A 20,337-nucleotide genomic window follows, 5' to 3' on the forward strand; every position below is an offset into this window, starting at 1 on the left:
TAGGCTCCCTGGGTTCATGGCAGTGGAATCCTTTGAGAAAGATGGGTCGATTAAAAACTGATCGCTGAAGGGCATTTGCTTGTATGAGTGTTGTTCTTTGTTTGTATTGTATATTGAAGATAATATGTAAAAAGTATGTCTATTTTTAAAGAGATGTTTTCTGATAGATTGTATGATTTGTTTGCAGCTCCTGATGAAGGACCTAAGGGCCCAAAACGCTGAGCTAGTGTACGCGTCAATCTGTCTTATTTGAATTTCCATATCATTTTTTTAATGAAGAAATCATTATTAAATATTTTAAACCTTACTTAGCACCAGAGTACACATTTCCCTTTTTCTTCTATTCCCAGGTAAGCTCCCCTAGACATGCCCGCAGGACGCTTTGCCCATAACCCTCTCAAACCTGCTGCTGGCCCTGCATTTGGTGAACGTTTAAGGAAGTAGAAAATATTTTATGGTTGTCCCAAAAGATGTCCCTAAATAATCCCTAGCTTAAAAGGCATTAAAAGTCTCACCAAGTGGGCTCATTCATCCTGAAAAGATCTGAGATTTCAAAGTGCAGCAATGATGCAATGTTGAAAAACGGTCTCCTGCAATTCTTACGTTGTTTAAGTTGACAGCATGTGATTTCATGAAAGACCTTTAATCAGATATATGAGGCTTCTTTCAGAGTGTGTGGACCAGAGGCAAAACCCACTTCCTATAATTTATGGTGTGAAATTATTCCCACAAGTGATGCAAGAAGGTGAAATTAGGTTGGCACAATATAGACATTGTTCCCTATGGGTGTAGGTGTTTTTTGTTTTGTTTTTTCCTGCTGTATCGCTTCCCCTCCTGGTCCACTCTCAGTTCTCTACTGGCACATGTCCCTTCTCCACCAGCAACATGGATTTTTTGCTCCAACACCAATACTTCATTCTTTAAGCAAGTTTGGTTTTTGTTCTGTGTTGTATTTTATTTCCCCACCCCGCTCTCTTCAGGCATCTGGCATATTTATCTATCTCAACGTTTATTCAGCAGTTCCCCCCCCCCCAAAGCAAATCTGTGGCCGTTGCTAGACAAGGTCTTAGCCCGGTGTGAGGCCTGGTCTCCCTCCTGTGCATCCAGATGATGCACAGGGGATCCCGGGGTCAGGCCAGGCTAAGACCTTGCTTGAACCGGGATAAGCGGATTCATTTATGGCCCGGCTTTTCTGCAGCCCCGGCCTGAGTCCGGGGTTGCGGAAGGTCTAGCAGGGTCCGTGGCTTTTCCCGGCTGCTCGCTTACTCGCGAGTAGCTGGGAGAAGCCACGGACTGGGCACAGCACTCCATAGGAGCGCTGTGCCCATCGGGCCGGGGGGGGGAATCACGGACAGGGGGGCCGCAGAGGGGGCATCGGACATGACGAGCGGGCATGGCGGACGGGGGATGGGCATGACAAGCGGGCAGGGACGGACATGACGAGCGGGCATGGCGGACAGGGGACGGGCATGACAAGCGGGCAGGGTGGACAGGGGATGGGCATGGCAGACGGGGGAAGAAGGACAGAGACAGGCCTGGCAGACGGGGGGAGGACGGGCGGGCGAGCGAGCAGGCGGGGGGCATCAGACATTGTAGGGGGGGAATCAGGGGCAGGGGGAGCAGGGAACCCTTTATTTTTTTAAAAAAACCTTCCTTTTCCGGCGGTGCGCTCCTGCGCACATGACCCTTTAAGGGGTGAAAACCCAGAGCACGCGACGGGGCTTTCCCTTGCCCCGTCGCGTGTTTATGTCTGGAAAAGGGCGACGGCGCACGCTAGCTGTAGCGCGTCGTCACCCCTCCTCCCACACGGTGTATGTGGTAGGTCTAGCAAGGCCCTGTGTCATTTTTAAAGACTTTCTAAAATTCTAGGTGTGGGGGCAGTGGCTTTGTGGTCAGCACAAGACCCAGCTAATCAGCACTCTGTGTAGGTAGCTCCTCCTCGAACCAGGAGGACCCAGGACCCAGTTGCTCCTTGGCGCAATTCATTTTCAACTTTTGTTCATCTGCCCAAAAGGCGCTGACTGTAGATGTGGACTCATCCCTCACTCTTTGTACTGCTTTATACCTTTCCCAAAGCCACATGGTGCCAGTTGCAGCGCAGCCTTGTCATACAATCATTTTCCATGGCTAAAGCGGAAAAGCTAAAATCTGAGCCACGTGGAATCTATTCTGTCATCCAGAATCTGGATTTAGCCAAAAGCCTTTCCAGCAGTGCATGAGACTATGAGCTTCATCACATCTAGTCAAATGCGCGGCTCCCGTCACTTCCTAAAAACAGGAAGTAGCTAGCCCCATTCAGTCCAGTAGGAGAGAGCAGCAACCGGACTTAATGAGGGTTTTTTTGCGGCGCAATAATGGCCAGAAGGGGCGGAAGACGGGTAAGAGGCAGACGACGTCATGTGAGTAATTCACGAGTGCCCAGTAACGAGCGTGCAGTAAAACGCTTGTCAGATGTACTACAAGCTAGTACATGCTTTTAAGACATGCTTCAGAAGCAGATGTGTGAGAGAACCGCCTTCCTTGCATGAAGGACCCAGGTTAACAGCAGCATCAGACAAGTATTTTATTACCCGCTCGTTACTGGGTACTCACGGATTTTTGCAACGTTGTTCACCTCCTGTGTCTTCCACCCCTTCTAGCTTTCTTCCCACAATAAAAAAAGAGCCCAGTAAGTCCAAATTATTTTTAGAGATGGAACTTGCTGCTATCTCCTGCTGCGTGCAGTAGAAGCAATGCGATGAAAACGGCCCACTGAATGGGCAACGTGCACGTTGTTTACTTCCTCTTTCCTCTCTCTGAGGCCTCATCTACACCAAGCAGGATATTGCACTACGAAAGTGGTATGAAAGTGGTATATAAAAGGCAGGAGGCACATCAAGCAGGATATAGCACTATGAAAGCAGTATATGGTTTGTGTCCATGGGCTCCAACAGTTGTCAGTGCATTTTAATACCGTTATAAAGCAGTAGTGTAGCTCCTGCCTTTTATATACCGCTTTCATACCGCTTTCATGGTGCAATATCCTTCTTGGTGTAGTTCGGGCCTGAGAAAGAGGAAGTATTGAGCAACAAAAGCGAGGGTAGAGAAGCAACAGTAGGGAAGCGTTACTCAAAAAATTAACGAATTCTGCCTAGCAGGAAAATGGAGGCTCCCAAGGTTGAAGACCGGGGGTTACAATTTGCACGTATTGGGGCCCAATGAAGGACCCTGCTGCCAGGGGAAAAGGCACCCAGATATTGTGGCACTTGGCTGACAGTTGGCAATCTGGATACTGTATTATACTGTTGTTTTTATATTTCTTGATGGTTTAAAATGTTGTATACTTTTTTTAATGTTTGCTGTTTTAAACTTTTGTAAACCACCCGAAGAGCTTCGGCTATGGGGTGGTATATAAACTTAATAAATAAATAATAAATAAATAAATTTTCCCCCATCTGATGGAGCTCTAAGTCTCTGGTATATCCAGTTAAAAGTATTACAGGTTACAGGGCTGAGAAAGACATTCACATCTCCGACAGCCACTACCAGACAGCGCAGAGTACTGGGGTAGATAAACAAACTGTCCAACTTGGAATAATGCTGCTTCATCTATTCACCCTCATATTCATAACCTGGGCAAGATCTATACTAAGGTTTTATAATGGTTTATAATGGTTACAATGGTTGGGGCCCAGGCCACAGTCCATATACTGTTTTCAAACCGTTTTCAAAGTGTTATATTCTGCTTGGTGTACGGGCCAATCTACACCAAGCAGGATATAACACTTTTAAAACAGTATGAAAACTGTATATGTAATTTGTCCTGGGCCTGAACAGTTGTCATAACCCTTATAAAGCGTTATAAGCAGTAGTGTAGATCATGGCCTGGCCTGCAGGAAAGCAAGGGGTATGTTTTACATTATATTTGATCACTGGATTAGCTGCTTGGAAAACAGCATTCTGCAATGTGAGCAAACACTTTAACATTGTTTTAAAATTGTTTTAAAATTATACAAATAACAGTCAAGATGAGAATAAGCTCTATTGAATTCAGTGAGATTTATTCTCAGGTAAGTGTGCATAGGACTGCATCCTTTGAATATTTCCACTAGTTATGACTTTTATTGCACAGCAAAAGCTTATCTTCCATTATTAATTCTACACATGTTTTATTGCTTCCATTATATCATCATTTATTTATGTTTAAGCTGCTTTCCCACAAAACTGTGCCCAAAGCGGCTCACGATATAACAAATGAACAAATGAACAAATTAATTACAAGATATCAAACAGCTATAAATATGATATTCAAAAAATACAATAGAAACAATTACAAACAGAAACAATTATATATGTTATGACAATATAATAGTAGAGATGTATTAGGACTGCATTGTCACTTGAGGCTCTGGTGACCTCGGTGGCAGGAGTGCCTTTTACAAAGTCTGGTTGGTGGCCCAGCTATGCCCCTATCTAAACAGGAATAACCTGGCTTCAGTTGTCCATGCTCTGGTAACCTCCAAGTTAGATTACTGCAATGCACTCTACTTAGGGCTGCCTTTGAAGACGGTTCGGAAGCTGCAGCTCATGCAAAATGCAGTGGCCAGATTGATTTCGGGAACCAGAAGCTTCGACCATATAACACCTGCTCTAGTCCGCTTGCACTGGCTGCCTCTATGTTTCCAAGCCCAATTCAAGGTGCTGGTTTTGACCTAGGCTTGGGACCATCAAGGCTTGGGACCACAATACCTGACGGAACGCCTCTCCCGACGTGAATATACCCGGTCACTATGTTCAACATCTAAGGTCCTCCTCCAGGTGCCTACTCCGAGAGAGGCTCGGAGTGTGGCAACAAGGGACAGGGCCTTTTCGGTGGTAGCTCCCAGACTGTGGAACGATCTCCCTGATGAGGCTCGCCTGGCGCCAATGCTGCTATCTTTCCGACGCCAAGTTAAGACTTTCCTCTTTGCCCAGGCATATGGCGGCACATCTTAATCACCCACATGTTTAGTTTTTTTTAATGGTTTTAATGCTTTATGTGTGTATGTTCTGTGTTTTAAAATTTTAAATTTTGTATACTTGTTTTTATCTCAATTTTAGAATTTCTGTAAACCGCCCAGAGAGCTCTGGCTATGGGGGCAGTATATAAGTGTAATAAATAAATAAATAAACTTTGTGTACTATGGAGAGTCCAGCCATTTATCATATTAGTGGGGCAAAACGAGTAGAATCTCTAGGGGTTTATTGAGACAGCAATATAATCCATGCTATCATTTTAATTTAATGAGCTACTGCTAGCCTTCTTCCCTTTAAAGGCTGCTGAGTCACTCCACACATTGCATGCAAGCAAACCCAAATTTCTCCACTGTTTAACAAAGATGTGTTGAGGGCCACATTCCCTCAAGAGTAATCCGTTGGGAGGAAACATGCCAGTGGTGGATGAAAGCAGAACCAACCTGCTTCTCTCACACTCTTTGAGCGTCATCCCACAGGGGGAAATTGCGTTTCCTTACCGTCACTTCTCCGCCCCCACTACTGTCCTTCATTACTTCCTCTTACCTCCCAGAGAGGAAAGAGGAAGTAAACAAAGACCACATGGCCCATTCAGAGGCCATTTTTATCACACCACTTTTCCTGCACACAGCAGGAGATCACAGCACATTCCATTTAAAAAAAAGTCAGATTAAAAGGGGTCTATTTTGCGAGGGGAAAATGAGTGGAAGGAGGAGGAGGTGTGCAGGAGGTGGATGTTGTTATCTAAAGGACACACCAACATCTGTAAGTGGGCAGTAGTGTGAGCTTGCAATGCAACACTCTTTGATGATGACCTTTCTGTCACTCCACTTTTCTTCCCCTCCCCCACCAAGTAGGCTGCCGGGAGAAGGAAAAATCACTCTTGCCAGAAATCTGCACTGGTCACTTGCAGAGGACTTTTGAAGTTTAATATTACCAACGTGCTCCTCTAGACACGTGTACAAACTTTGTGCATGTTCTTAAGACACACATTTGTTGAAGGACCTTTTAATTTTTGCAAGAGGCAATCTGGCAAGACACCAGCTTCTTCAATTACTGAGGAATGTATTAAATACACAAAATAATTTATGATATACATTCATTATTTGGGGAAATTAACTCGGCAGAGCATTTAGAAATCAAACATATATAGAATTAATCAAGTTGTGGGGAAATTAGCTGAGCTGAGGATTGTGTTGCTGTCATTTTTCCAGCTCTTGCATTGCTGCATTTAAACACGTTTTTTCTTAAACCAGCCACCTCTACGGTTGTCAGCTATCACTGGAATCTGCAATACCTGCACTCCTGCTGAATAGCCTGCTAACACAGGCCCTGGGGCCTCAGGTTGCCCACCCCTAGTTTAACTCAATAGGGAGCTACAGCGAATGTAGACCTATATGATGCATGTTTCCAGACACTGATTTGTATTTTTCATATGATACCGTTTTAAGTGCATGCTAAAAAAGAAAAAGAAAAAAAAAGGGGGGGGAGACAAAGTATCTGGAAGTAAGTCCAAGTGAACTCAATAGGGCTTACTTCTGAGTAGACATGTATAGATTTGCACTCCTGTCTACCAAAGGAGTAAATAAAATAATCTGAGATTAAACATTCTCGAGAAAAATGTATGCTGGTCACTTGGGTTTTGTTTTCTTGAGAGCCTGGCAGGCAACATAGAGCCCACAGGCACCAGTGCATCCCCAGACACCTTTCCTGGCACCCACTGAGGTTGTGTTTTTTAAAAAAAATAATGTGCTTTCTTCTTGGTAGCTGGGATTCCTTCAAAGCAAAATGAGGGCCTCTAGTCACTGCTATCCATTTGCCACTGCAGAACATAACAATTCAATTTTTCCTTGGATCTTCGTAAACTGCCCAAAGAGCTTCGGCTATGAGGCGGTGTATAAACAACAACAACAACAACAACAATAATAGAGAGTTTCCCTTAATTGCTCCTGGAGGACAGATATGGTAATACAAATATTATAATTTAGGTTCATGATTAGCCCCATTCTACAAAGAATTGGCACTGCCCACAGTTTTTCGCAATATTTGCCTGCTTGAATGTCTGATATCTTAAAGCATGTCTGTACACTGAAAAGGAGGAGGGAAGGATGTGGCAACTCCCTGAAGCAGAGGATGTCCTGCAGGGAGGCCTCCTCACGTCACATCTTCAACCCTTGACCTTTTTAGTCATCAAAGTGCACAGCAGGTAAGGAAGGTTCTGATAAAATCAGTCTGGAAGACACAAAGAATCACAGATTTCCTGTAGACATGAGCACAAGTTGATATGTTACGTTATTCCAGTACAATGCCCAGTCCAAGCCTAATTTTCATATTCTGGAAATGGGTAATTGTGTATACAGGTGAAGCCTGCTGAACAAATTACCTCAGCATCCGCTGTTCTTTTGCTTGCTATTGGTTTTGGTAAAAATGGCTTTAAAAGGTTGCAGAATGGGCACATTAAGATTGCTGCAAAGGGAGTCATGTTCTGCTGCCCATTTCCCTTCCTCTGGGGAAAGGAAAGATGATTTGTTAAAACGCCAAAGTGTGCTATGCAATATACAGAGATGTGAACAGAAATGCCATGGCTTGCACAGGGGGTCTACATTGAAAGGCAGAAAGTCTAAGAGGTGTTTCAAAAAGGAGCAGCACACAAAGGGCAATGCCAAGAATTAACTAGAAGCCAGCAGAGAAAAGACAATACTTTTTGACCTGCTACTCTGGGCTAAAGAGGCCGTTTCCAGATCCCTGACTGATTACAAATTCGTGTATTTGTTTTTTCGTAATACTTATATACTGCTTAATATAATAAAATCCCTAAGTCAGGGGTCCCCAACCCCCGGGCCATGGTCCGGGACCGGTCTGTGGCCTGTTAGGAATCAGGCCACACAGGTGAGATGCTTTCACCCCCCACCCCTACCTCAGCATACCTAGGCGTGGGGTGCCATCTCGCCTGCCCAGCCGAAGCGAAGCCAGGGTGCTGGGGTGGGGAGTGGGCGGCTTTGGAACGGCACGCCCGGCCGGAAGCTGCTCTGGGAGAGCGACTTCCGGACGCGCCGTTCCATAGCCGCCTGCCCACCCCAGCGTCCTAGCTTCACTTCGGCTGGGCACCCACCCAGCCAAGGCGAAGCCAGGACGCTGGAGTGGGGGTGGGGAGGGTGGGTGGGGAGGGCTTCCCAAAACCATCCCCTCAACCCCCCTCCCCCGTCCATGGAAACTGGTCCCTGGTGCCAAAAAGGTTGGGGACCGCTGCCCTAAGCGGTTGACATATAAATATTAAAAATCACATTTAAAATACACAATTAAAACAATTCCAATAACAAAAACAATATAAACAATACAAGCAGTAAAATGATTAATTGCAATTAATTACAAGCCAGAGGAAGCCTGGGTGAACAAGTGCATTTTCAGGAGGCGTTTGAAGCATACCACATTTTCTGCCTCCCAAACTGCACATGGGAGGGCTTTCCTTAGGTGGGTGTCACCACCAACAAGGCCCAACATTAAGATCTTTGTGATGACATTGTTAGTGGTGGAAAAGCAAGGAAGGCCTCCTCTAATGATCTTCAAGGTGGGATGGGTATATACAGAAAAAAGGTGGTCTGCTAGACTGTCACCTTGAACATGTCTTGGTAGCTAATTGGCAGCCAGTGCAGCTCTTTTAACACTCCTAATGTGCACTCTAGCTGCTGCTTTCTGCACTAGCTGCAGCTTCCAAACCAGGAAGAAGGGCAGACCTGCACAGAGAATATTACAGTAGTCTATTCATGAGGTTACCAGTACAAGGATCACCCTGGCTAGGCTGTCCCCAGACCAGACTGGAATGGATTCAGATAATCAGGGCCTTCCTAGACCTGCCGGCTTACGCCGGCAGGGAGGCGGGGCCGAGGTGCGCTAACGTTAGCGCGCCTCCTCCACGCTTCCAGACGGCGGAGCCGCAGGGAGGACGCAAGCCCTGCGGCGTCCGCCATTTTTGTTTGTTTGTTTGTTTAAAGGGGCCGCAGGTGGCCCGAAGACTCCGTGAAGGTAAGGGGTTTTTTTTGTTTGTTTGTTTTAAATGGGGAGGGGGGCGAAGGATGGTAGGGTGGGTGGCACGGGGGGAGGGCGGGTGCGGTCGCGCCGCCGCCACCCGAGCAAGCAGCCAAGCGGCGCTTGCCCGGGCAATGCCCGGGATGGGGCGGCATTGCCCGGGCAAGCGCCGCTCAGCTGCTTGCTTGGGCGGCGAGCGGCGCGATCGCACCCACCCTCCCCCCGTGCCACCCACCCTACCATCCTTCGCCCTCCCCTCTCTTCCCCCCCCCGCCGATGGGCACAGCGCTCCTATGAGCGCTGTGCCAGATCCGCGGCTTTTCGCGGCTCCTCGCAAAGCCTGAGGCCGGAGCTGGGGAAAAAGCGCGCCATAAGCGACTTAGCTTATGGCACGTTGAAGGAGGCCTCAGCGCAGCCTGCCTCCGGATTCCCCTGTGCGTCATCTGGACGCACAGCAGGGAAACCGGGTCAGAAGGCGCGCTAAGGCCTCGTCTAGTAAGGCCCTCAGTTTCATTCAAAAGTTCCTGTAACTGAGACACCACCACTCTCTCGAGCACCTTACCCAGGAAGGGAGTATTCATGACTGGATGCTAGAAGAAGGATCTGAGGGTCCAGCGGAGGGTTTTTTCAGGATTTGTCACACCACGGTCTCCTTCAAGGCAGTAGGGACCACACCATCATGCAATGATTCATTTACCTCTCCTCCAATCCATCCAGTCAGTCTCCCATGGCTAGCTCGATTAACCCATGAAGGGAAGGGCTTGAGAGAAGAACATGTGTTGGGTCATAGAATCATAGAATAGCAGAGTTGGAAGGGGCCTACAAGGCCATCGAGTCCAACCCCCTGATCAATGCAGGAATCCACCCTAAAGCATCCCTGGCAGATGGTTGTCCAGCTGCCTCTTGAAGGCCTCTAGTGTGGGAGAGCCCACAACCTCCCTAGGTCACTGATTCCATTGTCATACAGATGCAAGTGCCTTGTCCACATCCTCAGGCCAAAAACTGAAACTGGTCCCACAAAACAATGAATTGAGATCACAGTTCTTTCACCCAAAAGTCTACTCCTGGTTTCCCCAAGCTTTCTTCATATAAGCATCCAAATTTAGGCAGGAAGGGTCATTTTACTGTTGTTATTGTTGAATAATTGGGAGTAAACTGGCAATCTAGCTTCTTGCACTTAAGCACAGGTATCCTTAGAAAGAAAGAAAGAGACAAATCCCAACACAGCCTAAATTCACTCCCTACAACAATGCCTTGTCATTCTATAAAAGTAGCTTTTGAAGTGTTTGTGCTGGGGGCAAGGGCACTGTGTTTACAGAGTTCTCTGATAACACTGCACTCCTCATCTCCATTGCTGGAGCACATACCTTCCTTGTTGCAAAAACAAAACAGAAGACACAATTCCACCATGGCAAGGCCATCACGCCTGCAGCAAAGTCCTCTCTTAAGAACATAAGAAGAGCCACGCTGGATCAGACCAAGGGCCCATCTAGTCCAGCACTCTGTTCACACAGTGGCCAGCCAGTTATCGACTAGGGACTCACAAGCAGGACATGGTGCAACAGCACCCTCCCACCCATGCTCCCCAGCAACTAGTGTACATAGGAATACTGCCTCTGATACTTTGAGAAACAACATGTATTTGCACAGACAAGGAGAGGATCCAGAGTTCTCACTGGAGTTATCAGAGGCAGAAGGTCAGTTGAGCAGAGGCAACAATACCAAGGCCTACAACAAGAACAGAAGAGTAGTCATTGTGGGAGGCTTCCTGCTGCATGGGATTGAAACTCAAGTATGTTGTGAAGACCCATGGACTCGTCAGATATGCTGTCTCCCTGGAGGACAGATCTGAGACGTGACTGAAGGGTTTCCAAAGCTCATAAAGCCCACTGACACATATCCTTTTCTTCTCATCCATGTGGGAACAAATGATACTGCCAAGCAGAGCTACGAAGAAATCACATCAGACTTTGAGGCTTTGGGATGGAAACTCAAGAACTTTGGGGCCCAGATAGTTTTCTCATCCATCATCCCAGTTCTTGAAAGAGGAACAGAAAGGGAAAGAAAAATACTCCAGATGACCGACTAGCTACGAAGGTGGTGCCGACGTGAGAGATTCACGCTGCTTGGAAGATGGACTCCTGGCAAGGGAAGGGTTGCACCTCACAAGGGCTGGGAAGAATGTGTTTGGCCACAACATGAATAATTTCATCAGGAGGGCTTTAAACTGAATCCTACGGGGGCGGGAGATATAAATTTCGAGGCAACAATGGATGAAGAATGTAAGCCTATGCGGCAGGGTCTTGCGATTTACTGTTTTACTCTGTACAGCACCATGTACATTGATGGTGCTATATAAATAAATTAATAATAATAATAATGAAGGCTTCTGTACCATAACAGAGAGAACAGCTCTAACAGCGCCCTAAAGTAGTCTTCACAATGGTATAGGAAAGAAGCCAGACTATAAAGCACATGGTCCTCGATGTCTATATACTAATGCCTAGAGTATGGGAGATAAACATGAAGGCAAATATGACTTGATAGGTATAACTGAAACTTGGTGGGATCACTCCCATGAGTGGAATATAGCAATTGAAGGGTAAAATTTGTTCAAAAAGAACAGAAGAAATAGAAAGGGAGGCGGAGTTGCACTATATGTTAAAATTACTTATCCCTGCACAGAAATACAGGAGGATGAGTTTGGTAGCCCCATCAAGAGCATCTGGATTAAAATAAATGGGGCAAGGAATAAAAGGTAGTCATAGAGTCTACTACCCACCACTCAATCAAGGAGAAGACGAGGATGAATCTTTTGCAAAACGTATTGCCAGTGTTTCAAGGAAGTGCGATGTAGTAGTGATGGGGGACTTCAATGTATAGTATTTTCTATTATGCTTTTATACTAGTTGTTTTATATTTTGAATGGTTTTTGTGGTTTTAATTTTTGTAAACCACCCAGAGAGCTTTGGCTATTGGGCGGTATGAAAATACAATAAATAAATAAATAAATAAATAACCCAATATCTGTTGGGAGACAAATTCTGCCAAAAGCTGCCCTTCCAAGAAATTCCAGACATGTGTGGCTGTTAACTTTCTCCTACAGAAAGTGGAGGAAGGAACAAGAGGGTCCTTTTATCTGTCCTGAATCTCCCATCAATTAGCTTCACGGGATGACCCTGGGTTCTAGTATTTTGAGAGAGGGAGAAAAATGTCTCCCTATATCCACATTCTCCACACCATGCGTAATTTTGTACACTCTATTATGTCTCTCCTTACCCTCCTTTTTTCTCCAAGCTAAATAATCTCAACTGTTGTAGCACCTTAATCATTTTAATTTCCCTTTTCTGCACTTTTTCAACTCTACAATATCTTTTTTTAGGTGTAATGACCAGAACTGTACACAGTATTCTAAATGAGTTTGCACCACAGATTTGTATAAAGGCAGTATGGCACTGGCAGTTTTATTTTCAATTCCTTGTCTAATAATGCCTAACATGGAGTTTGCCTTCTTTACGGTGGCTGCACACTGGGTTGACATTTTCATTGAGTTGTCCACCACAATCCCAAGATCTCTTGGACAGTCACCACCAGCTTAGAGCCCATCAGGTTTTACTTGAAGTTGGGATTTTTTGCCCCAACGTGCATCACTTTGCACTTGCTCACATTAAACCACATCTGCCATTTGGACGCCCACTCTCCCAGCTTGGAGCGTTCCCTTTGGAGCTCTTCACAATCCCTTTGTAGTTTAACCACCTTACATAATTTAGTGTCAGCAGCGAACTTGACCACTTCACTGCTCATTTCTAATTCCAGATTATTTATGAACAAGTTGAAAAGAATTGGTCCCTGTTGGCCCTCACTATTTACCCCATTGGGAGAATTTACCATTTAATCCCACTCTCTGCTTTCTGTTCTTTAACCAATTACTGATCCGTAAGAGGACCTTCCCTCTTATTCCATGACTGCTAAATTTGCTCTTCTATCGCACTGTATCATATACAATGCTATAGTGCCTCTGTAAAAATATTGAAATATTTGTTTGCTGCTTTGAGGCCACTGTGAAAGGTGGGATATAAATCTATAAAAACAAATGAAAAATAACTAGCCAGACAGGCTTGCAAGACTATCGTGATGGGTATAAAATGTGGTACAGGACTCACTATTTCACACATCACACAGAAAAGACCTCAGGCAGGAAAAGTAATTAATTGGATTGCAGGCTAGTACAAGTCCTGTGCATCTACTAGAACAGTACTCCCTGACAGTACACAAAGCCTGAACCATCGACATAGAAACTAGGTTATCTGAAATATAGGGAGCTTCCAGATGAGGCGTTTATCGTACCATCACCCTGCCTCATTTATGCAATTTTATAAGGGTTCCGGATGATGACATCTTCTACTCATAGCCCTCTTGTGCCTTCCCATTTCTTTCATCCTTTTTCTTACTGTAGAAAATGTGATAAGGAAGACAGAATAGCAGTACAATGCCTTCTTTTGTTAATCCCATAAGCCCTCCATCTGGAAACACCCTTGGAAAGATTGCTACTGTATTTTGGTAGAGTTTTAGAGTATTTTGGTAGAGTATTTTGGTAGAGTTTTAGGTTGCACATTTCCCTAGGAGTAAGTCTCACGGAACTCAATAGGACTTATTTATTTATTACATTTATATACTACCCCATAGCCGAAGCTCTCTGGGTGGTTTCCAAAAGGTTTATGAGGAGACATGTGTAGGATTGCCCTGTTAACATCCTACAAGCTTCCGGACTGACAGCACTTAGCACTACCAATGAAAAGACATTGTGTAGCGTTTCCATTATTCCCTCTTTAATGGAATTTCTGTGATTTAAAGGGGATCTGTAAATAAATGATTTGTAGCGCTTCTAGAAGTTTACCAGTTGATTTCATGATGTCGTAAACAAATAGGACATCTCGTGCCCTTTCCCCCCAGCAATCCTGTTTCATTTTAACACAGATATAATCCCATGTTTATTTATAACAGGTTTTTATTCCATCACTAGATGGTGCTGTTTTACTGCTGCCTATTCTTCCCAATAGCATTCCCTTTTTGATTAAAAGACACGTGGTCACTCTCTGAAGGAGCCCATTTTGAGCATGAAAAGATCTGAGACTGGAGGCTTGTGGTAAGAAAGCTGGGTTGTTGTTTTTTTCTAATATAGAGAACCTCAAAAACAAATGGAAGAAGTTGTGGAAAACCATGGGAGTTACATATAGAAGATGATATAAAATTGTAAAATGTCCTAGGGTGACCATATGAAAAGGAGGACAGGGCTCCTGTATCTTTAACAGTTGCATAGAAAAGGAAATTTCAGCAGGTGTCCTTTGTATATATGGAGAACCTGGTGAAATTCCCTCTTCATCATAACAGTTAAAGCTGCAGGAGCTATACTAGAGTGACCAGACACAAAAGAGGACAGGGCTCCTGCAGCTTTAATTGTTGTGGTGAAGAGGGAATTTCACCAGATGCTGCATGCCTACAAATGACACCTGCTGAAATTCCCTTTTCTATGCAACTGTTAAAGATACAGGAGACCTGTCCTCCTTTTCATATGGTCACCCTAGTAATTACACAATAAAAGCCTTGTCAGGAAGCACCCTTAGTCACTTCATTATTATCTCAAACAAGATTTAAAATTGCATTGTAATAGCTAGGATTATCCACTCACACTTTAGGTTGTAGTGCCATCTTGTGGTGAAATATCAGATTCAAATGTTTTGCTCTGTAAATTTAGTTTTAGAGGAAACTTTTAAATAGGTAACCTGCTTGCTGTAGTTCACTCAATGAGCTCCCTCAAACCAGCGATTTATCGCACGCTCGCCATGCCTTGTATGCAGTTTTTCAGCCTCACATGACGTCATTCACATCCTGCACTCATTTCGCCCCTTCCCCTCCATGTTTCGTTCCTTTTTGTAGTGGGGAAAGTCTGGATTATTTAACCTCCCTGCAAAATAAATCATAGAATCATAGAATAGCAGAGTTGGAAGGGGCCTACAAGGCCATCGAGTCCAACCCCCTGCTCAATGCAGGAATCCACCCTAAAGCATCCCTGACAGATGGTTGTCTAGCTGCCTCTTGAAGGCTTCTAGTGTGGGACAGCCCACAACCTCCCTAGGTAACTGATTCCCTTGTCGTACTGCTCTAACAGTCAGGAAGTTTTTCCTGATGTCCAGCTGGAATCTGGCTCCCTTTAACTTGAGCCCGTTATTCCGTGTCCTGCACTCTGGGAGGATCGAGAAGAGATCCTGGCCCTCCTCCGTGTGACAACCTTCTAAGTATTTGAAGGCTGCTATCATGTCTCCCCTCAATCTTCTCTTCTCCAGGCTAAACATGCCCAGTTCTTTCAGTCTCTCTTCATAGGGCTTTGTTTCCAGACCCCTGATCATCCTGGTTGCCCTCCTCTGAACACACTCCAGCTTGTCTACGTACTTCTTGAATTGTGGAGCCCAGAACTGGATGCAATACTCTAGATGAGGCCTAACCAGGGCCGAATAGAGAGGAACCAGTACCTCACGTGATTTGGAAGCTATACTTCTATTAATGCAGCCCAAAATAGCATTTGCCTTTCTTGCAGCCATATCGCACTGTTGGCTCATATTCAGCTTGTGATCTACAACAATTCCAAGATCCTTCTCGTTTGTATTATTATTATTATTATTATTATTATTTATTTATATAGCACCATCAATGTACATGGTGCTGTAGTATTGCTGAGCCAAGTATCCCCCATCTTGTAACTGTGCCTTTGGTTTCTATTTCCTAAATGTAGAACTTGGCATTTATCCCTATTAAACTTCATTCTGTTTTTTTCAGTGGAATGCAGACGCCAGGAGTTCTATTCAGACGAGCAGTGCAAGACGAGCATTTTGGGTGATCCCAGACTGTCTCTATGGGAACGCACAGGTCTTCAAGAGTCTTCTAGAGTCATTCAAGAGGCAGCTGGACAACCATCTGTCAGTGATGCTTTAGGGTGGATTCCTGCATTGAGCAGCGGGTTGGACTAGATGGCCTTGCTGGCCCCTTCCAACTCTGCTATTCTCTGATTCTAAGTATGCTGAGGGTGGATTCCTGCATTAAGTAAGGGGTTGGACTAGATGGCCTTGCCGGCCCCGTACAACTCTGCTATTCTGATTCTATGATTCGGCGGGGATCATGACAGAGAGGGACGCATGAGAGAGAGAGCCTGATTGGCTCCCGCACACGGACAGCGCCCAGGCGCCCAGAAGGACGCGGAAGTTCAGGCGAAGGTTGGCTGACTCTCGCGCTTCCAAGGAACCGCGGCTAGAGAGGCTCCCACTTCCGCCGCCCCACCTTTCTTCTTCCGGGTCACTGCCGCCCCCGACCTTGTGGAGGCGGGGAGGGGCAGGGCCTGCTCTGCTCCGCTTCCCCAGTCATGGCGGCGGCACCTGCTGCTGCTGCTGTTGCTGCGGGGCGGGAGAGGGAGAGGGCAGAGGGGGGAGGGGACGTCCCCTCCCCCGCGCTGCCGCTGCCCCCCCGGGGCCAGAGAGCAGGTGAGTGAGAGAGTGGCAGGCAGTGGGCCCGAGACGGAAAGGGGAGACCCCTGGACTGCCTGGGGCGCGGGAGGAGAAGGCGGAAGTGACGCACAGGAAGCTGGCCAGAGGGGCTCGGCCGAATTTGGGGGTCCAGGATTAAGGGGAGATGGGGCAAGAGGGGCTTGCAGGGGCCGCTGGGCCTTCAGGGGGAGGGAAGAAGTGCAACGAGAACCTTAAGCCGCCTTCTTTAGAGTTGGGGGAATAAGGGTGGGGGGACCTAACCAGAGAGCTGCTCAGAGGGTCTCCTCTCGTGGAAGAGCGTGAGGGGCCACTTCAGTGGAAGCGGAATTGAGCAGGCGCTGCTCAGGTGTACCACTGCTGCCACGCCAACGTTAAGGCTGCCCAGATGAATAGTTACTATTATTTATTGCATTTTCATACCGCCCAACAGCCGAAGCTCCCTGGGCGGTTCACAAAAACTAAAACAATCCAAAGTGCAAAACAAACAGTATAAAAACATGATATAAAATACACATTAAAACATGCCATACATGATTAAAAACAACCTAAAATTCCACTGGATAGGCCTGCCGGAATAGATCAGTCTGTATCTTTTTAAAAAAATTCTAAAAACTGTCAAGTTGACGAATCTACTCCGGCAGCCCATTCCACAGTCTGGGAGCAGCGGAAGAAAAGGTCCTCTGGGTAATGGTTGTTAATCTAGTTTTTGCTAGCTGAAGTGGATTCTTCCCAGATGACGTGAGTGTGCGGGGCAGATTGTACGGGAGAAGGCAATCCCGCAGGTAGCCTGGCCCTAAACCATGTAGGGCTTTGAAGGTAATAACCAACACTTTGTACTTCGCCCGAAAACTAATCGGCAGCCAGTGAAGAGATTTTAAAACTGGTGTAATGTGGTCACCCCTAGGTGTACCAGTGACCAGCCTGGCTGCGATATTTAGTTACTGTTTGGGAAGCCTGGGAAAATAAGGCCTGAACTTGTCCTAGATTCAATCTTACATATTACAGAGTGGCTATGGGTGACCAGTCTCCCTTTCTCCCCACCCCCCTTAGTGTGTGTTGGAGTTATTTGTTTTGAACTTTGTATCCCACATTTCTGGTAAACACTTGAAAAGGCTTACTTCCTAAAACATAATAAAGTACAATAAAGCAGCCATAAGCTTGGAAACAACCATTTGTCACTATGTGGTAGGAATTAAGTGGAGTTAGAGATCAAACAGCACAGTGGGCTTCACCGACAACACACATGGGCCACAGCTAGACCTAAAGTTTAACATCTTTATTCCAAGAAGCCTTTCTTTAACATGCAGCCTTAGATTTCTGATTTTTGCTTCTTTTAAAATTTTGTTTTAACTGTTTTATTCTGTTTTTATTTTCATTTTACCTTGTACACCGCTCCGAAATTTTACAATGGGGAGCGGTATATAAATATTCTAAATAAATGAAGTTTATCCTGGGATCATCTAGGGTTCGCCCCTGCCTGAGCACTGGATCCCCTGTGTGTCACCTAGATGAACAGGTTTGACCCCTGGACGATCCAGGGATAAACCTTAGGTCTAGCTATGGCCATGGTCAAATTAGGAAAATGTAGCTTTTCCGATTAGTATTGACTGCAGAGACTGTTGTGTGCTGGGCTCCTTTTTGCAGCCAAAATTTGCTTGTTTCCTACCGCCTGATGACACTTGGAATCAGAGCACTTTGTCCAAAAGTCTAGCAACAGAAAACTAGACTTCGGCACCCTCCCACCCCAGGAATGTGTGGTGACATATTTCCTTCTTACAAGACCTCCTAGGCTGTGAGAATTTCAAAATGGGAACTATCCAATAAAAGTGAGTGAAATTTTAAATCTCAGTAAATACACACACACAAATACCCTTCAGCAAATACAGAACTAAAATGGACCGTAAAATCCATCCCTTTGGAGTGCCCATCCACTCACCACCAATAAAGCTGCTTTATCCTTTGGCAGGCCGGTGCTCCGTCTAAGACCAGTGGTATCCACTTTGGCTGGGCAGCAGCTCTCCCAAGAAATATCCCAGCTCTGCAAGTGAGCTGTGCCCTCCCCATCATGACAGTTGATCTCTGGTATTACATTTTCATTTGGTCTTAAAAGATGGCTGGACTTCAAAAGTAGGATGATTTTTTTAAATTTCAAAATTAAGATGTTTTTTGGAAAGCAATGTATGCCACTTTTTCCAGATGAGGCTTGTTTAAATTCAGGAAAAGAATTAATCCAGAACTTGTATCTCTCCTTTTGAGAGATTAGATTTGTGTGTGTGTGTTCCAATGAGACATTTAAAATCTCATTCATTGAAATTGTCACAGCATTTGAGTTGTCATAAATTCTTATGTACAGCTCACAATGACATTTACATTTCTTTAGATAATGAAAATATGCAGACACTGCAGTGCAGTTCTTCCCATGTAATAAAACTTCCAATTTACCCCTGTGAGTAAGATGACTAAGGCTGTAATCCTATACACACTTACCTGGGAGTAGGTTCTATTGACCTCAGTGGGACCTTGGTGTAGACATGCATAGGATTGCGCAGCAAGTTGGTTTTTAAACAAATATCATTCTCTTGTGAAGTAGCAGATAGGAGCGGAAATTCAAAGCAATTTTAGTCAGACCAACATTTTTCATTCTCTCTGGGATTTTTTATTGGTGCTTTAAACAAATATGCACACCTACATACCATATCACAAACTGGTTTCAAAACACCGTTCAGTTTTGACAGTGCCATCCAGCAAGGGCATTCTGCTGTCTTAATATTTCCTAAGACACATGGAGCTATTCTGTGGTTCTTCGGTTTTCTGCTTACGTGTTCAAGGCAAATCTGACTATGCACCTGTGTTTGAAGCACATTCCCCTATAGCACTTTGTAGAATAGTATTTGTATCTGGCTAGGGCTGATGGGAGTTGTAGGCCAAAACATCTGAAGGGCCACAAGTTGCCAACAAGTGCGCCAAGGCATTATTTCCCTCCTCAAACAGATAAATAGAATCCTGATAATTTTACAGCAACTGCATTTATATTGTATAAACAGAACAAACATGAATTAATTAGCAAGAACATTATTTTGTGAGCTTAGGGTGAATCGTTGCGATAAACATTTTTAAGGTGCCTTTGATTGTTCAGTCACTTCATGTTAATATTCTTCTAATGCCTACAACACTTCAGTAAGTAGTTCCTTTTAACGGGGATGGGGTGGGGGGAGATAACCTAGGCTAGGGCCATAGTGAGTTCATGGCCAAGATAAGGTTTGTACTGGGGAGACTTCTTAGCTCAGTTTTTAGCTCCTAGGCCACAGAAACTCTGTTTAATTATTATAATTGTTCAGTGTGTGTGTGTATTGTGCTAGTGCTAGCTGGACCAAACAACCCCCCAATAGTCAATCCTAAATAGTGTAGGGCCAGAGTCCTTTAGGAAGTACCTCTTCCCATATGCAGCTTCATGTGCCCTTCTATTTGTGCACAAGATCCTGCTGTTTAGTGTCTTAATGCTATGCCAAGGCATAGGAATTTTGTCACTGAATCAGACAAATTATTGTCTAAGCCCCCACACTTCTAAAAACTTCTCAAGCAATAGCCTAGTTAGGGAAGTTTTCCTTTTGAAAAGTAACAACTCAGATGGGAATTAGCTATTTGTAAAGGAGTAGTTTTCATATTTGAGGGGATTAATCAGTGGTCCCCAAGGGTTTTTTAGGACTGGTGATATTTACCCTTTCATCAGTGCAGTTTGGAATGGGCAGCGAGGTGGCCAAATTTCTGGATGACTCCAAATTAT

At 45.1% G+C, this 20,337-nt stretch overlaps 1 protein-coding gene across 1 annotated transcript in view; it reads left to right on the plus strand.

Annotated features, from left to right (window-relative positions):
- Positions 1–20,337, plus strand: part of KRCC1 (lysine rich coiled-coil 1) — a 105,250-nt gene that overhangs the window by 55,963 nt on the left and 28,950 nt on the right. The window contains exon 3 of the mRNA XM_063126672.1: positions 16,435–16,550. Coding sequence (XP_062982742.1) covers positions 16,435–16,550 — 116 coding nt within the window. The remainder of the gene's footprint in view (positions 1–16,434; positions 16,551–20,337) is intronic.

The sequence above is a fragment of the Elgaria multicarinata genome, chromosome 1 (assembly GCF_023053635.1).
Source record: "Elgaria multicarinata webbii isolate HBS135686 ecotype San Diego chromosome 1, rElgMul1.1.pri, whole genome shotgun sequence".
NCBI lineage: Eukaryota > Metazoa > Chordata > Lepidosauria > Squamata > Anguidae > Elgaria > Elgaria multicarinata.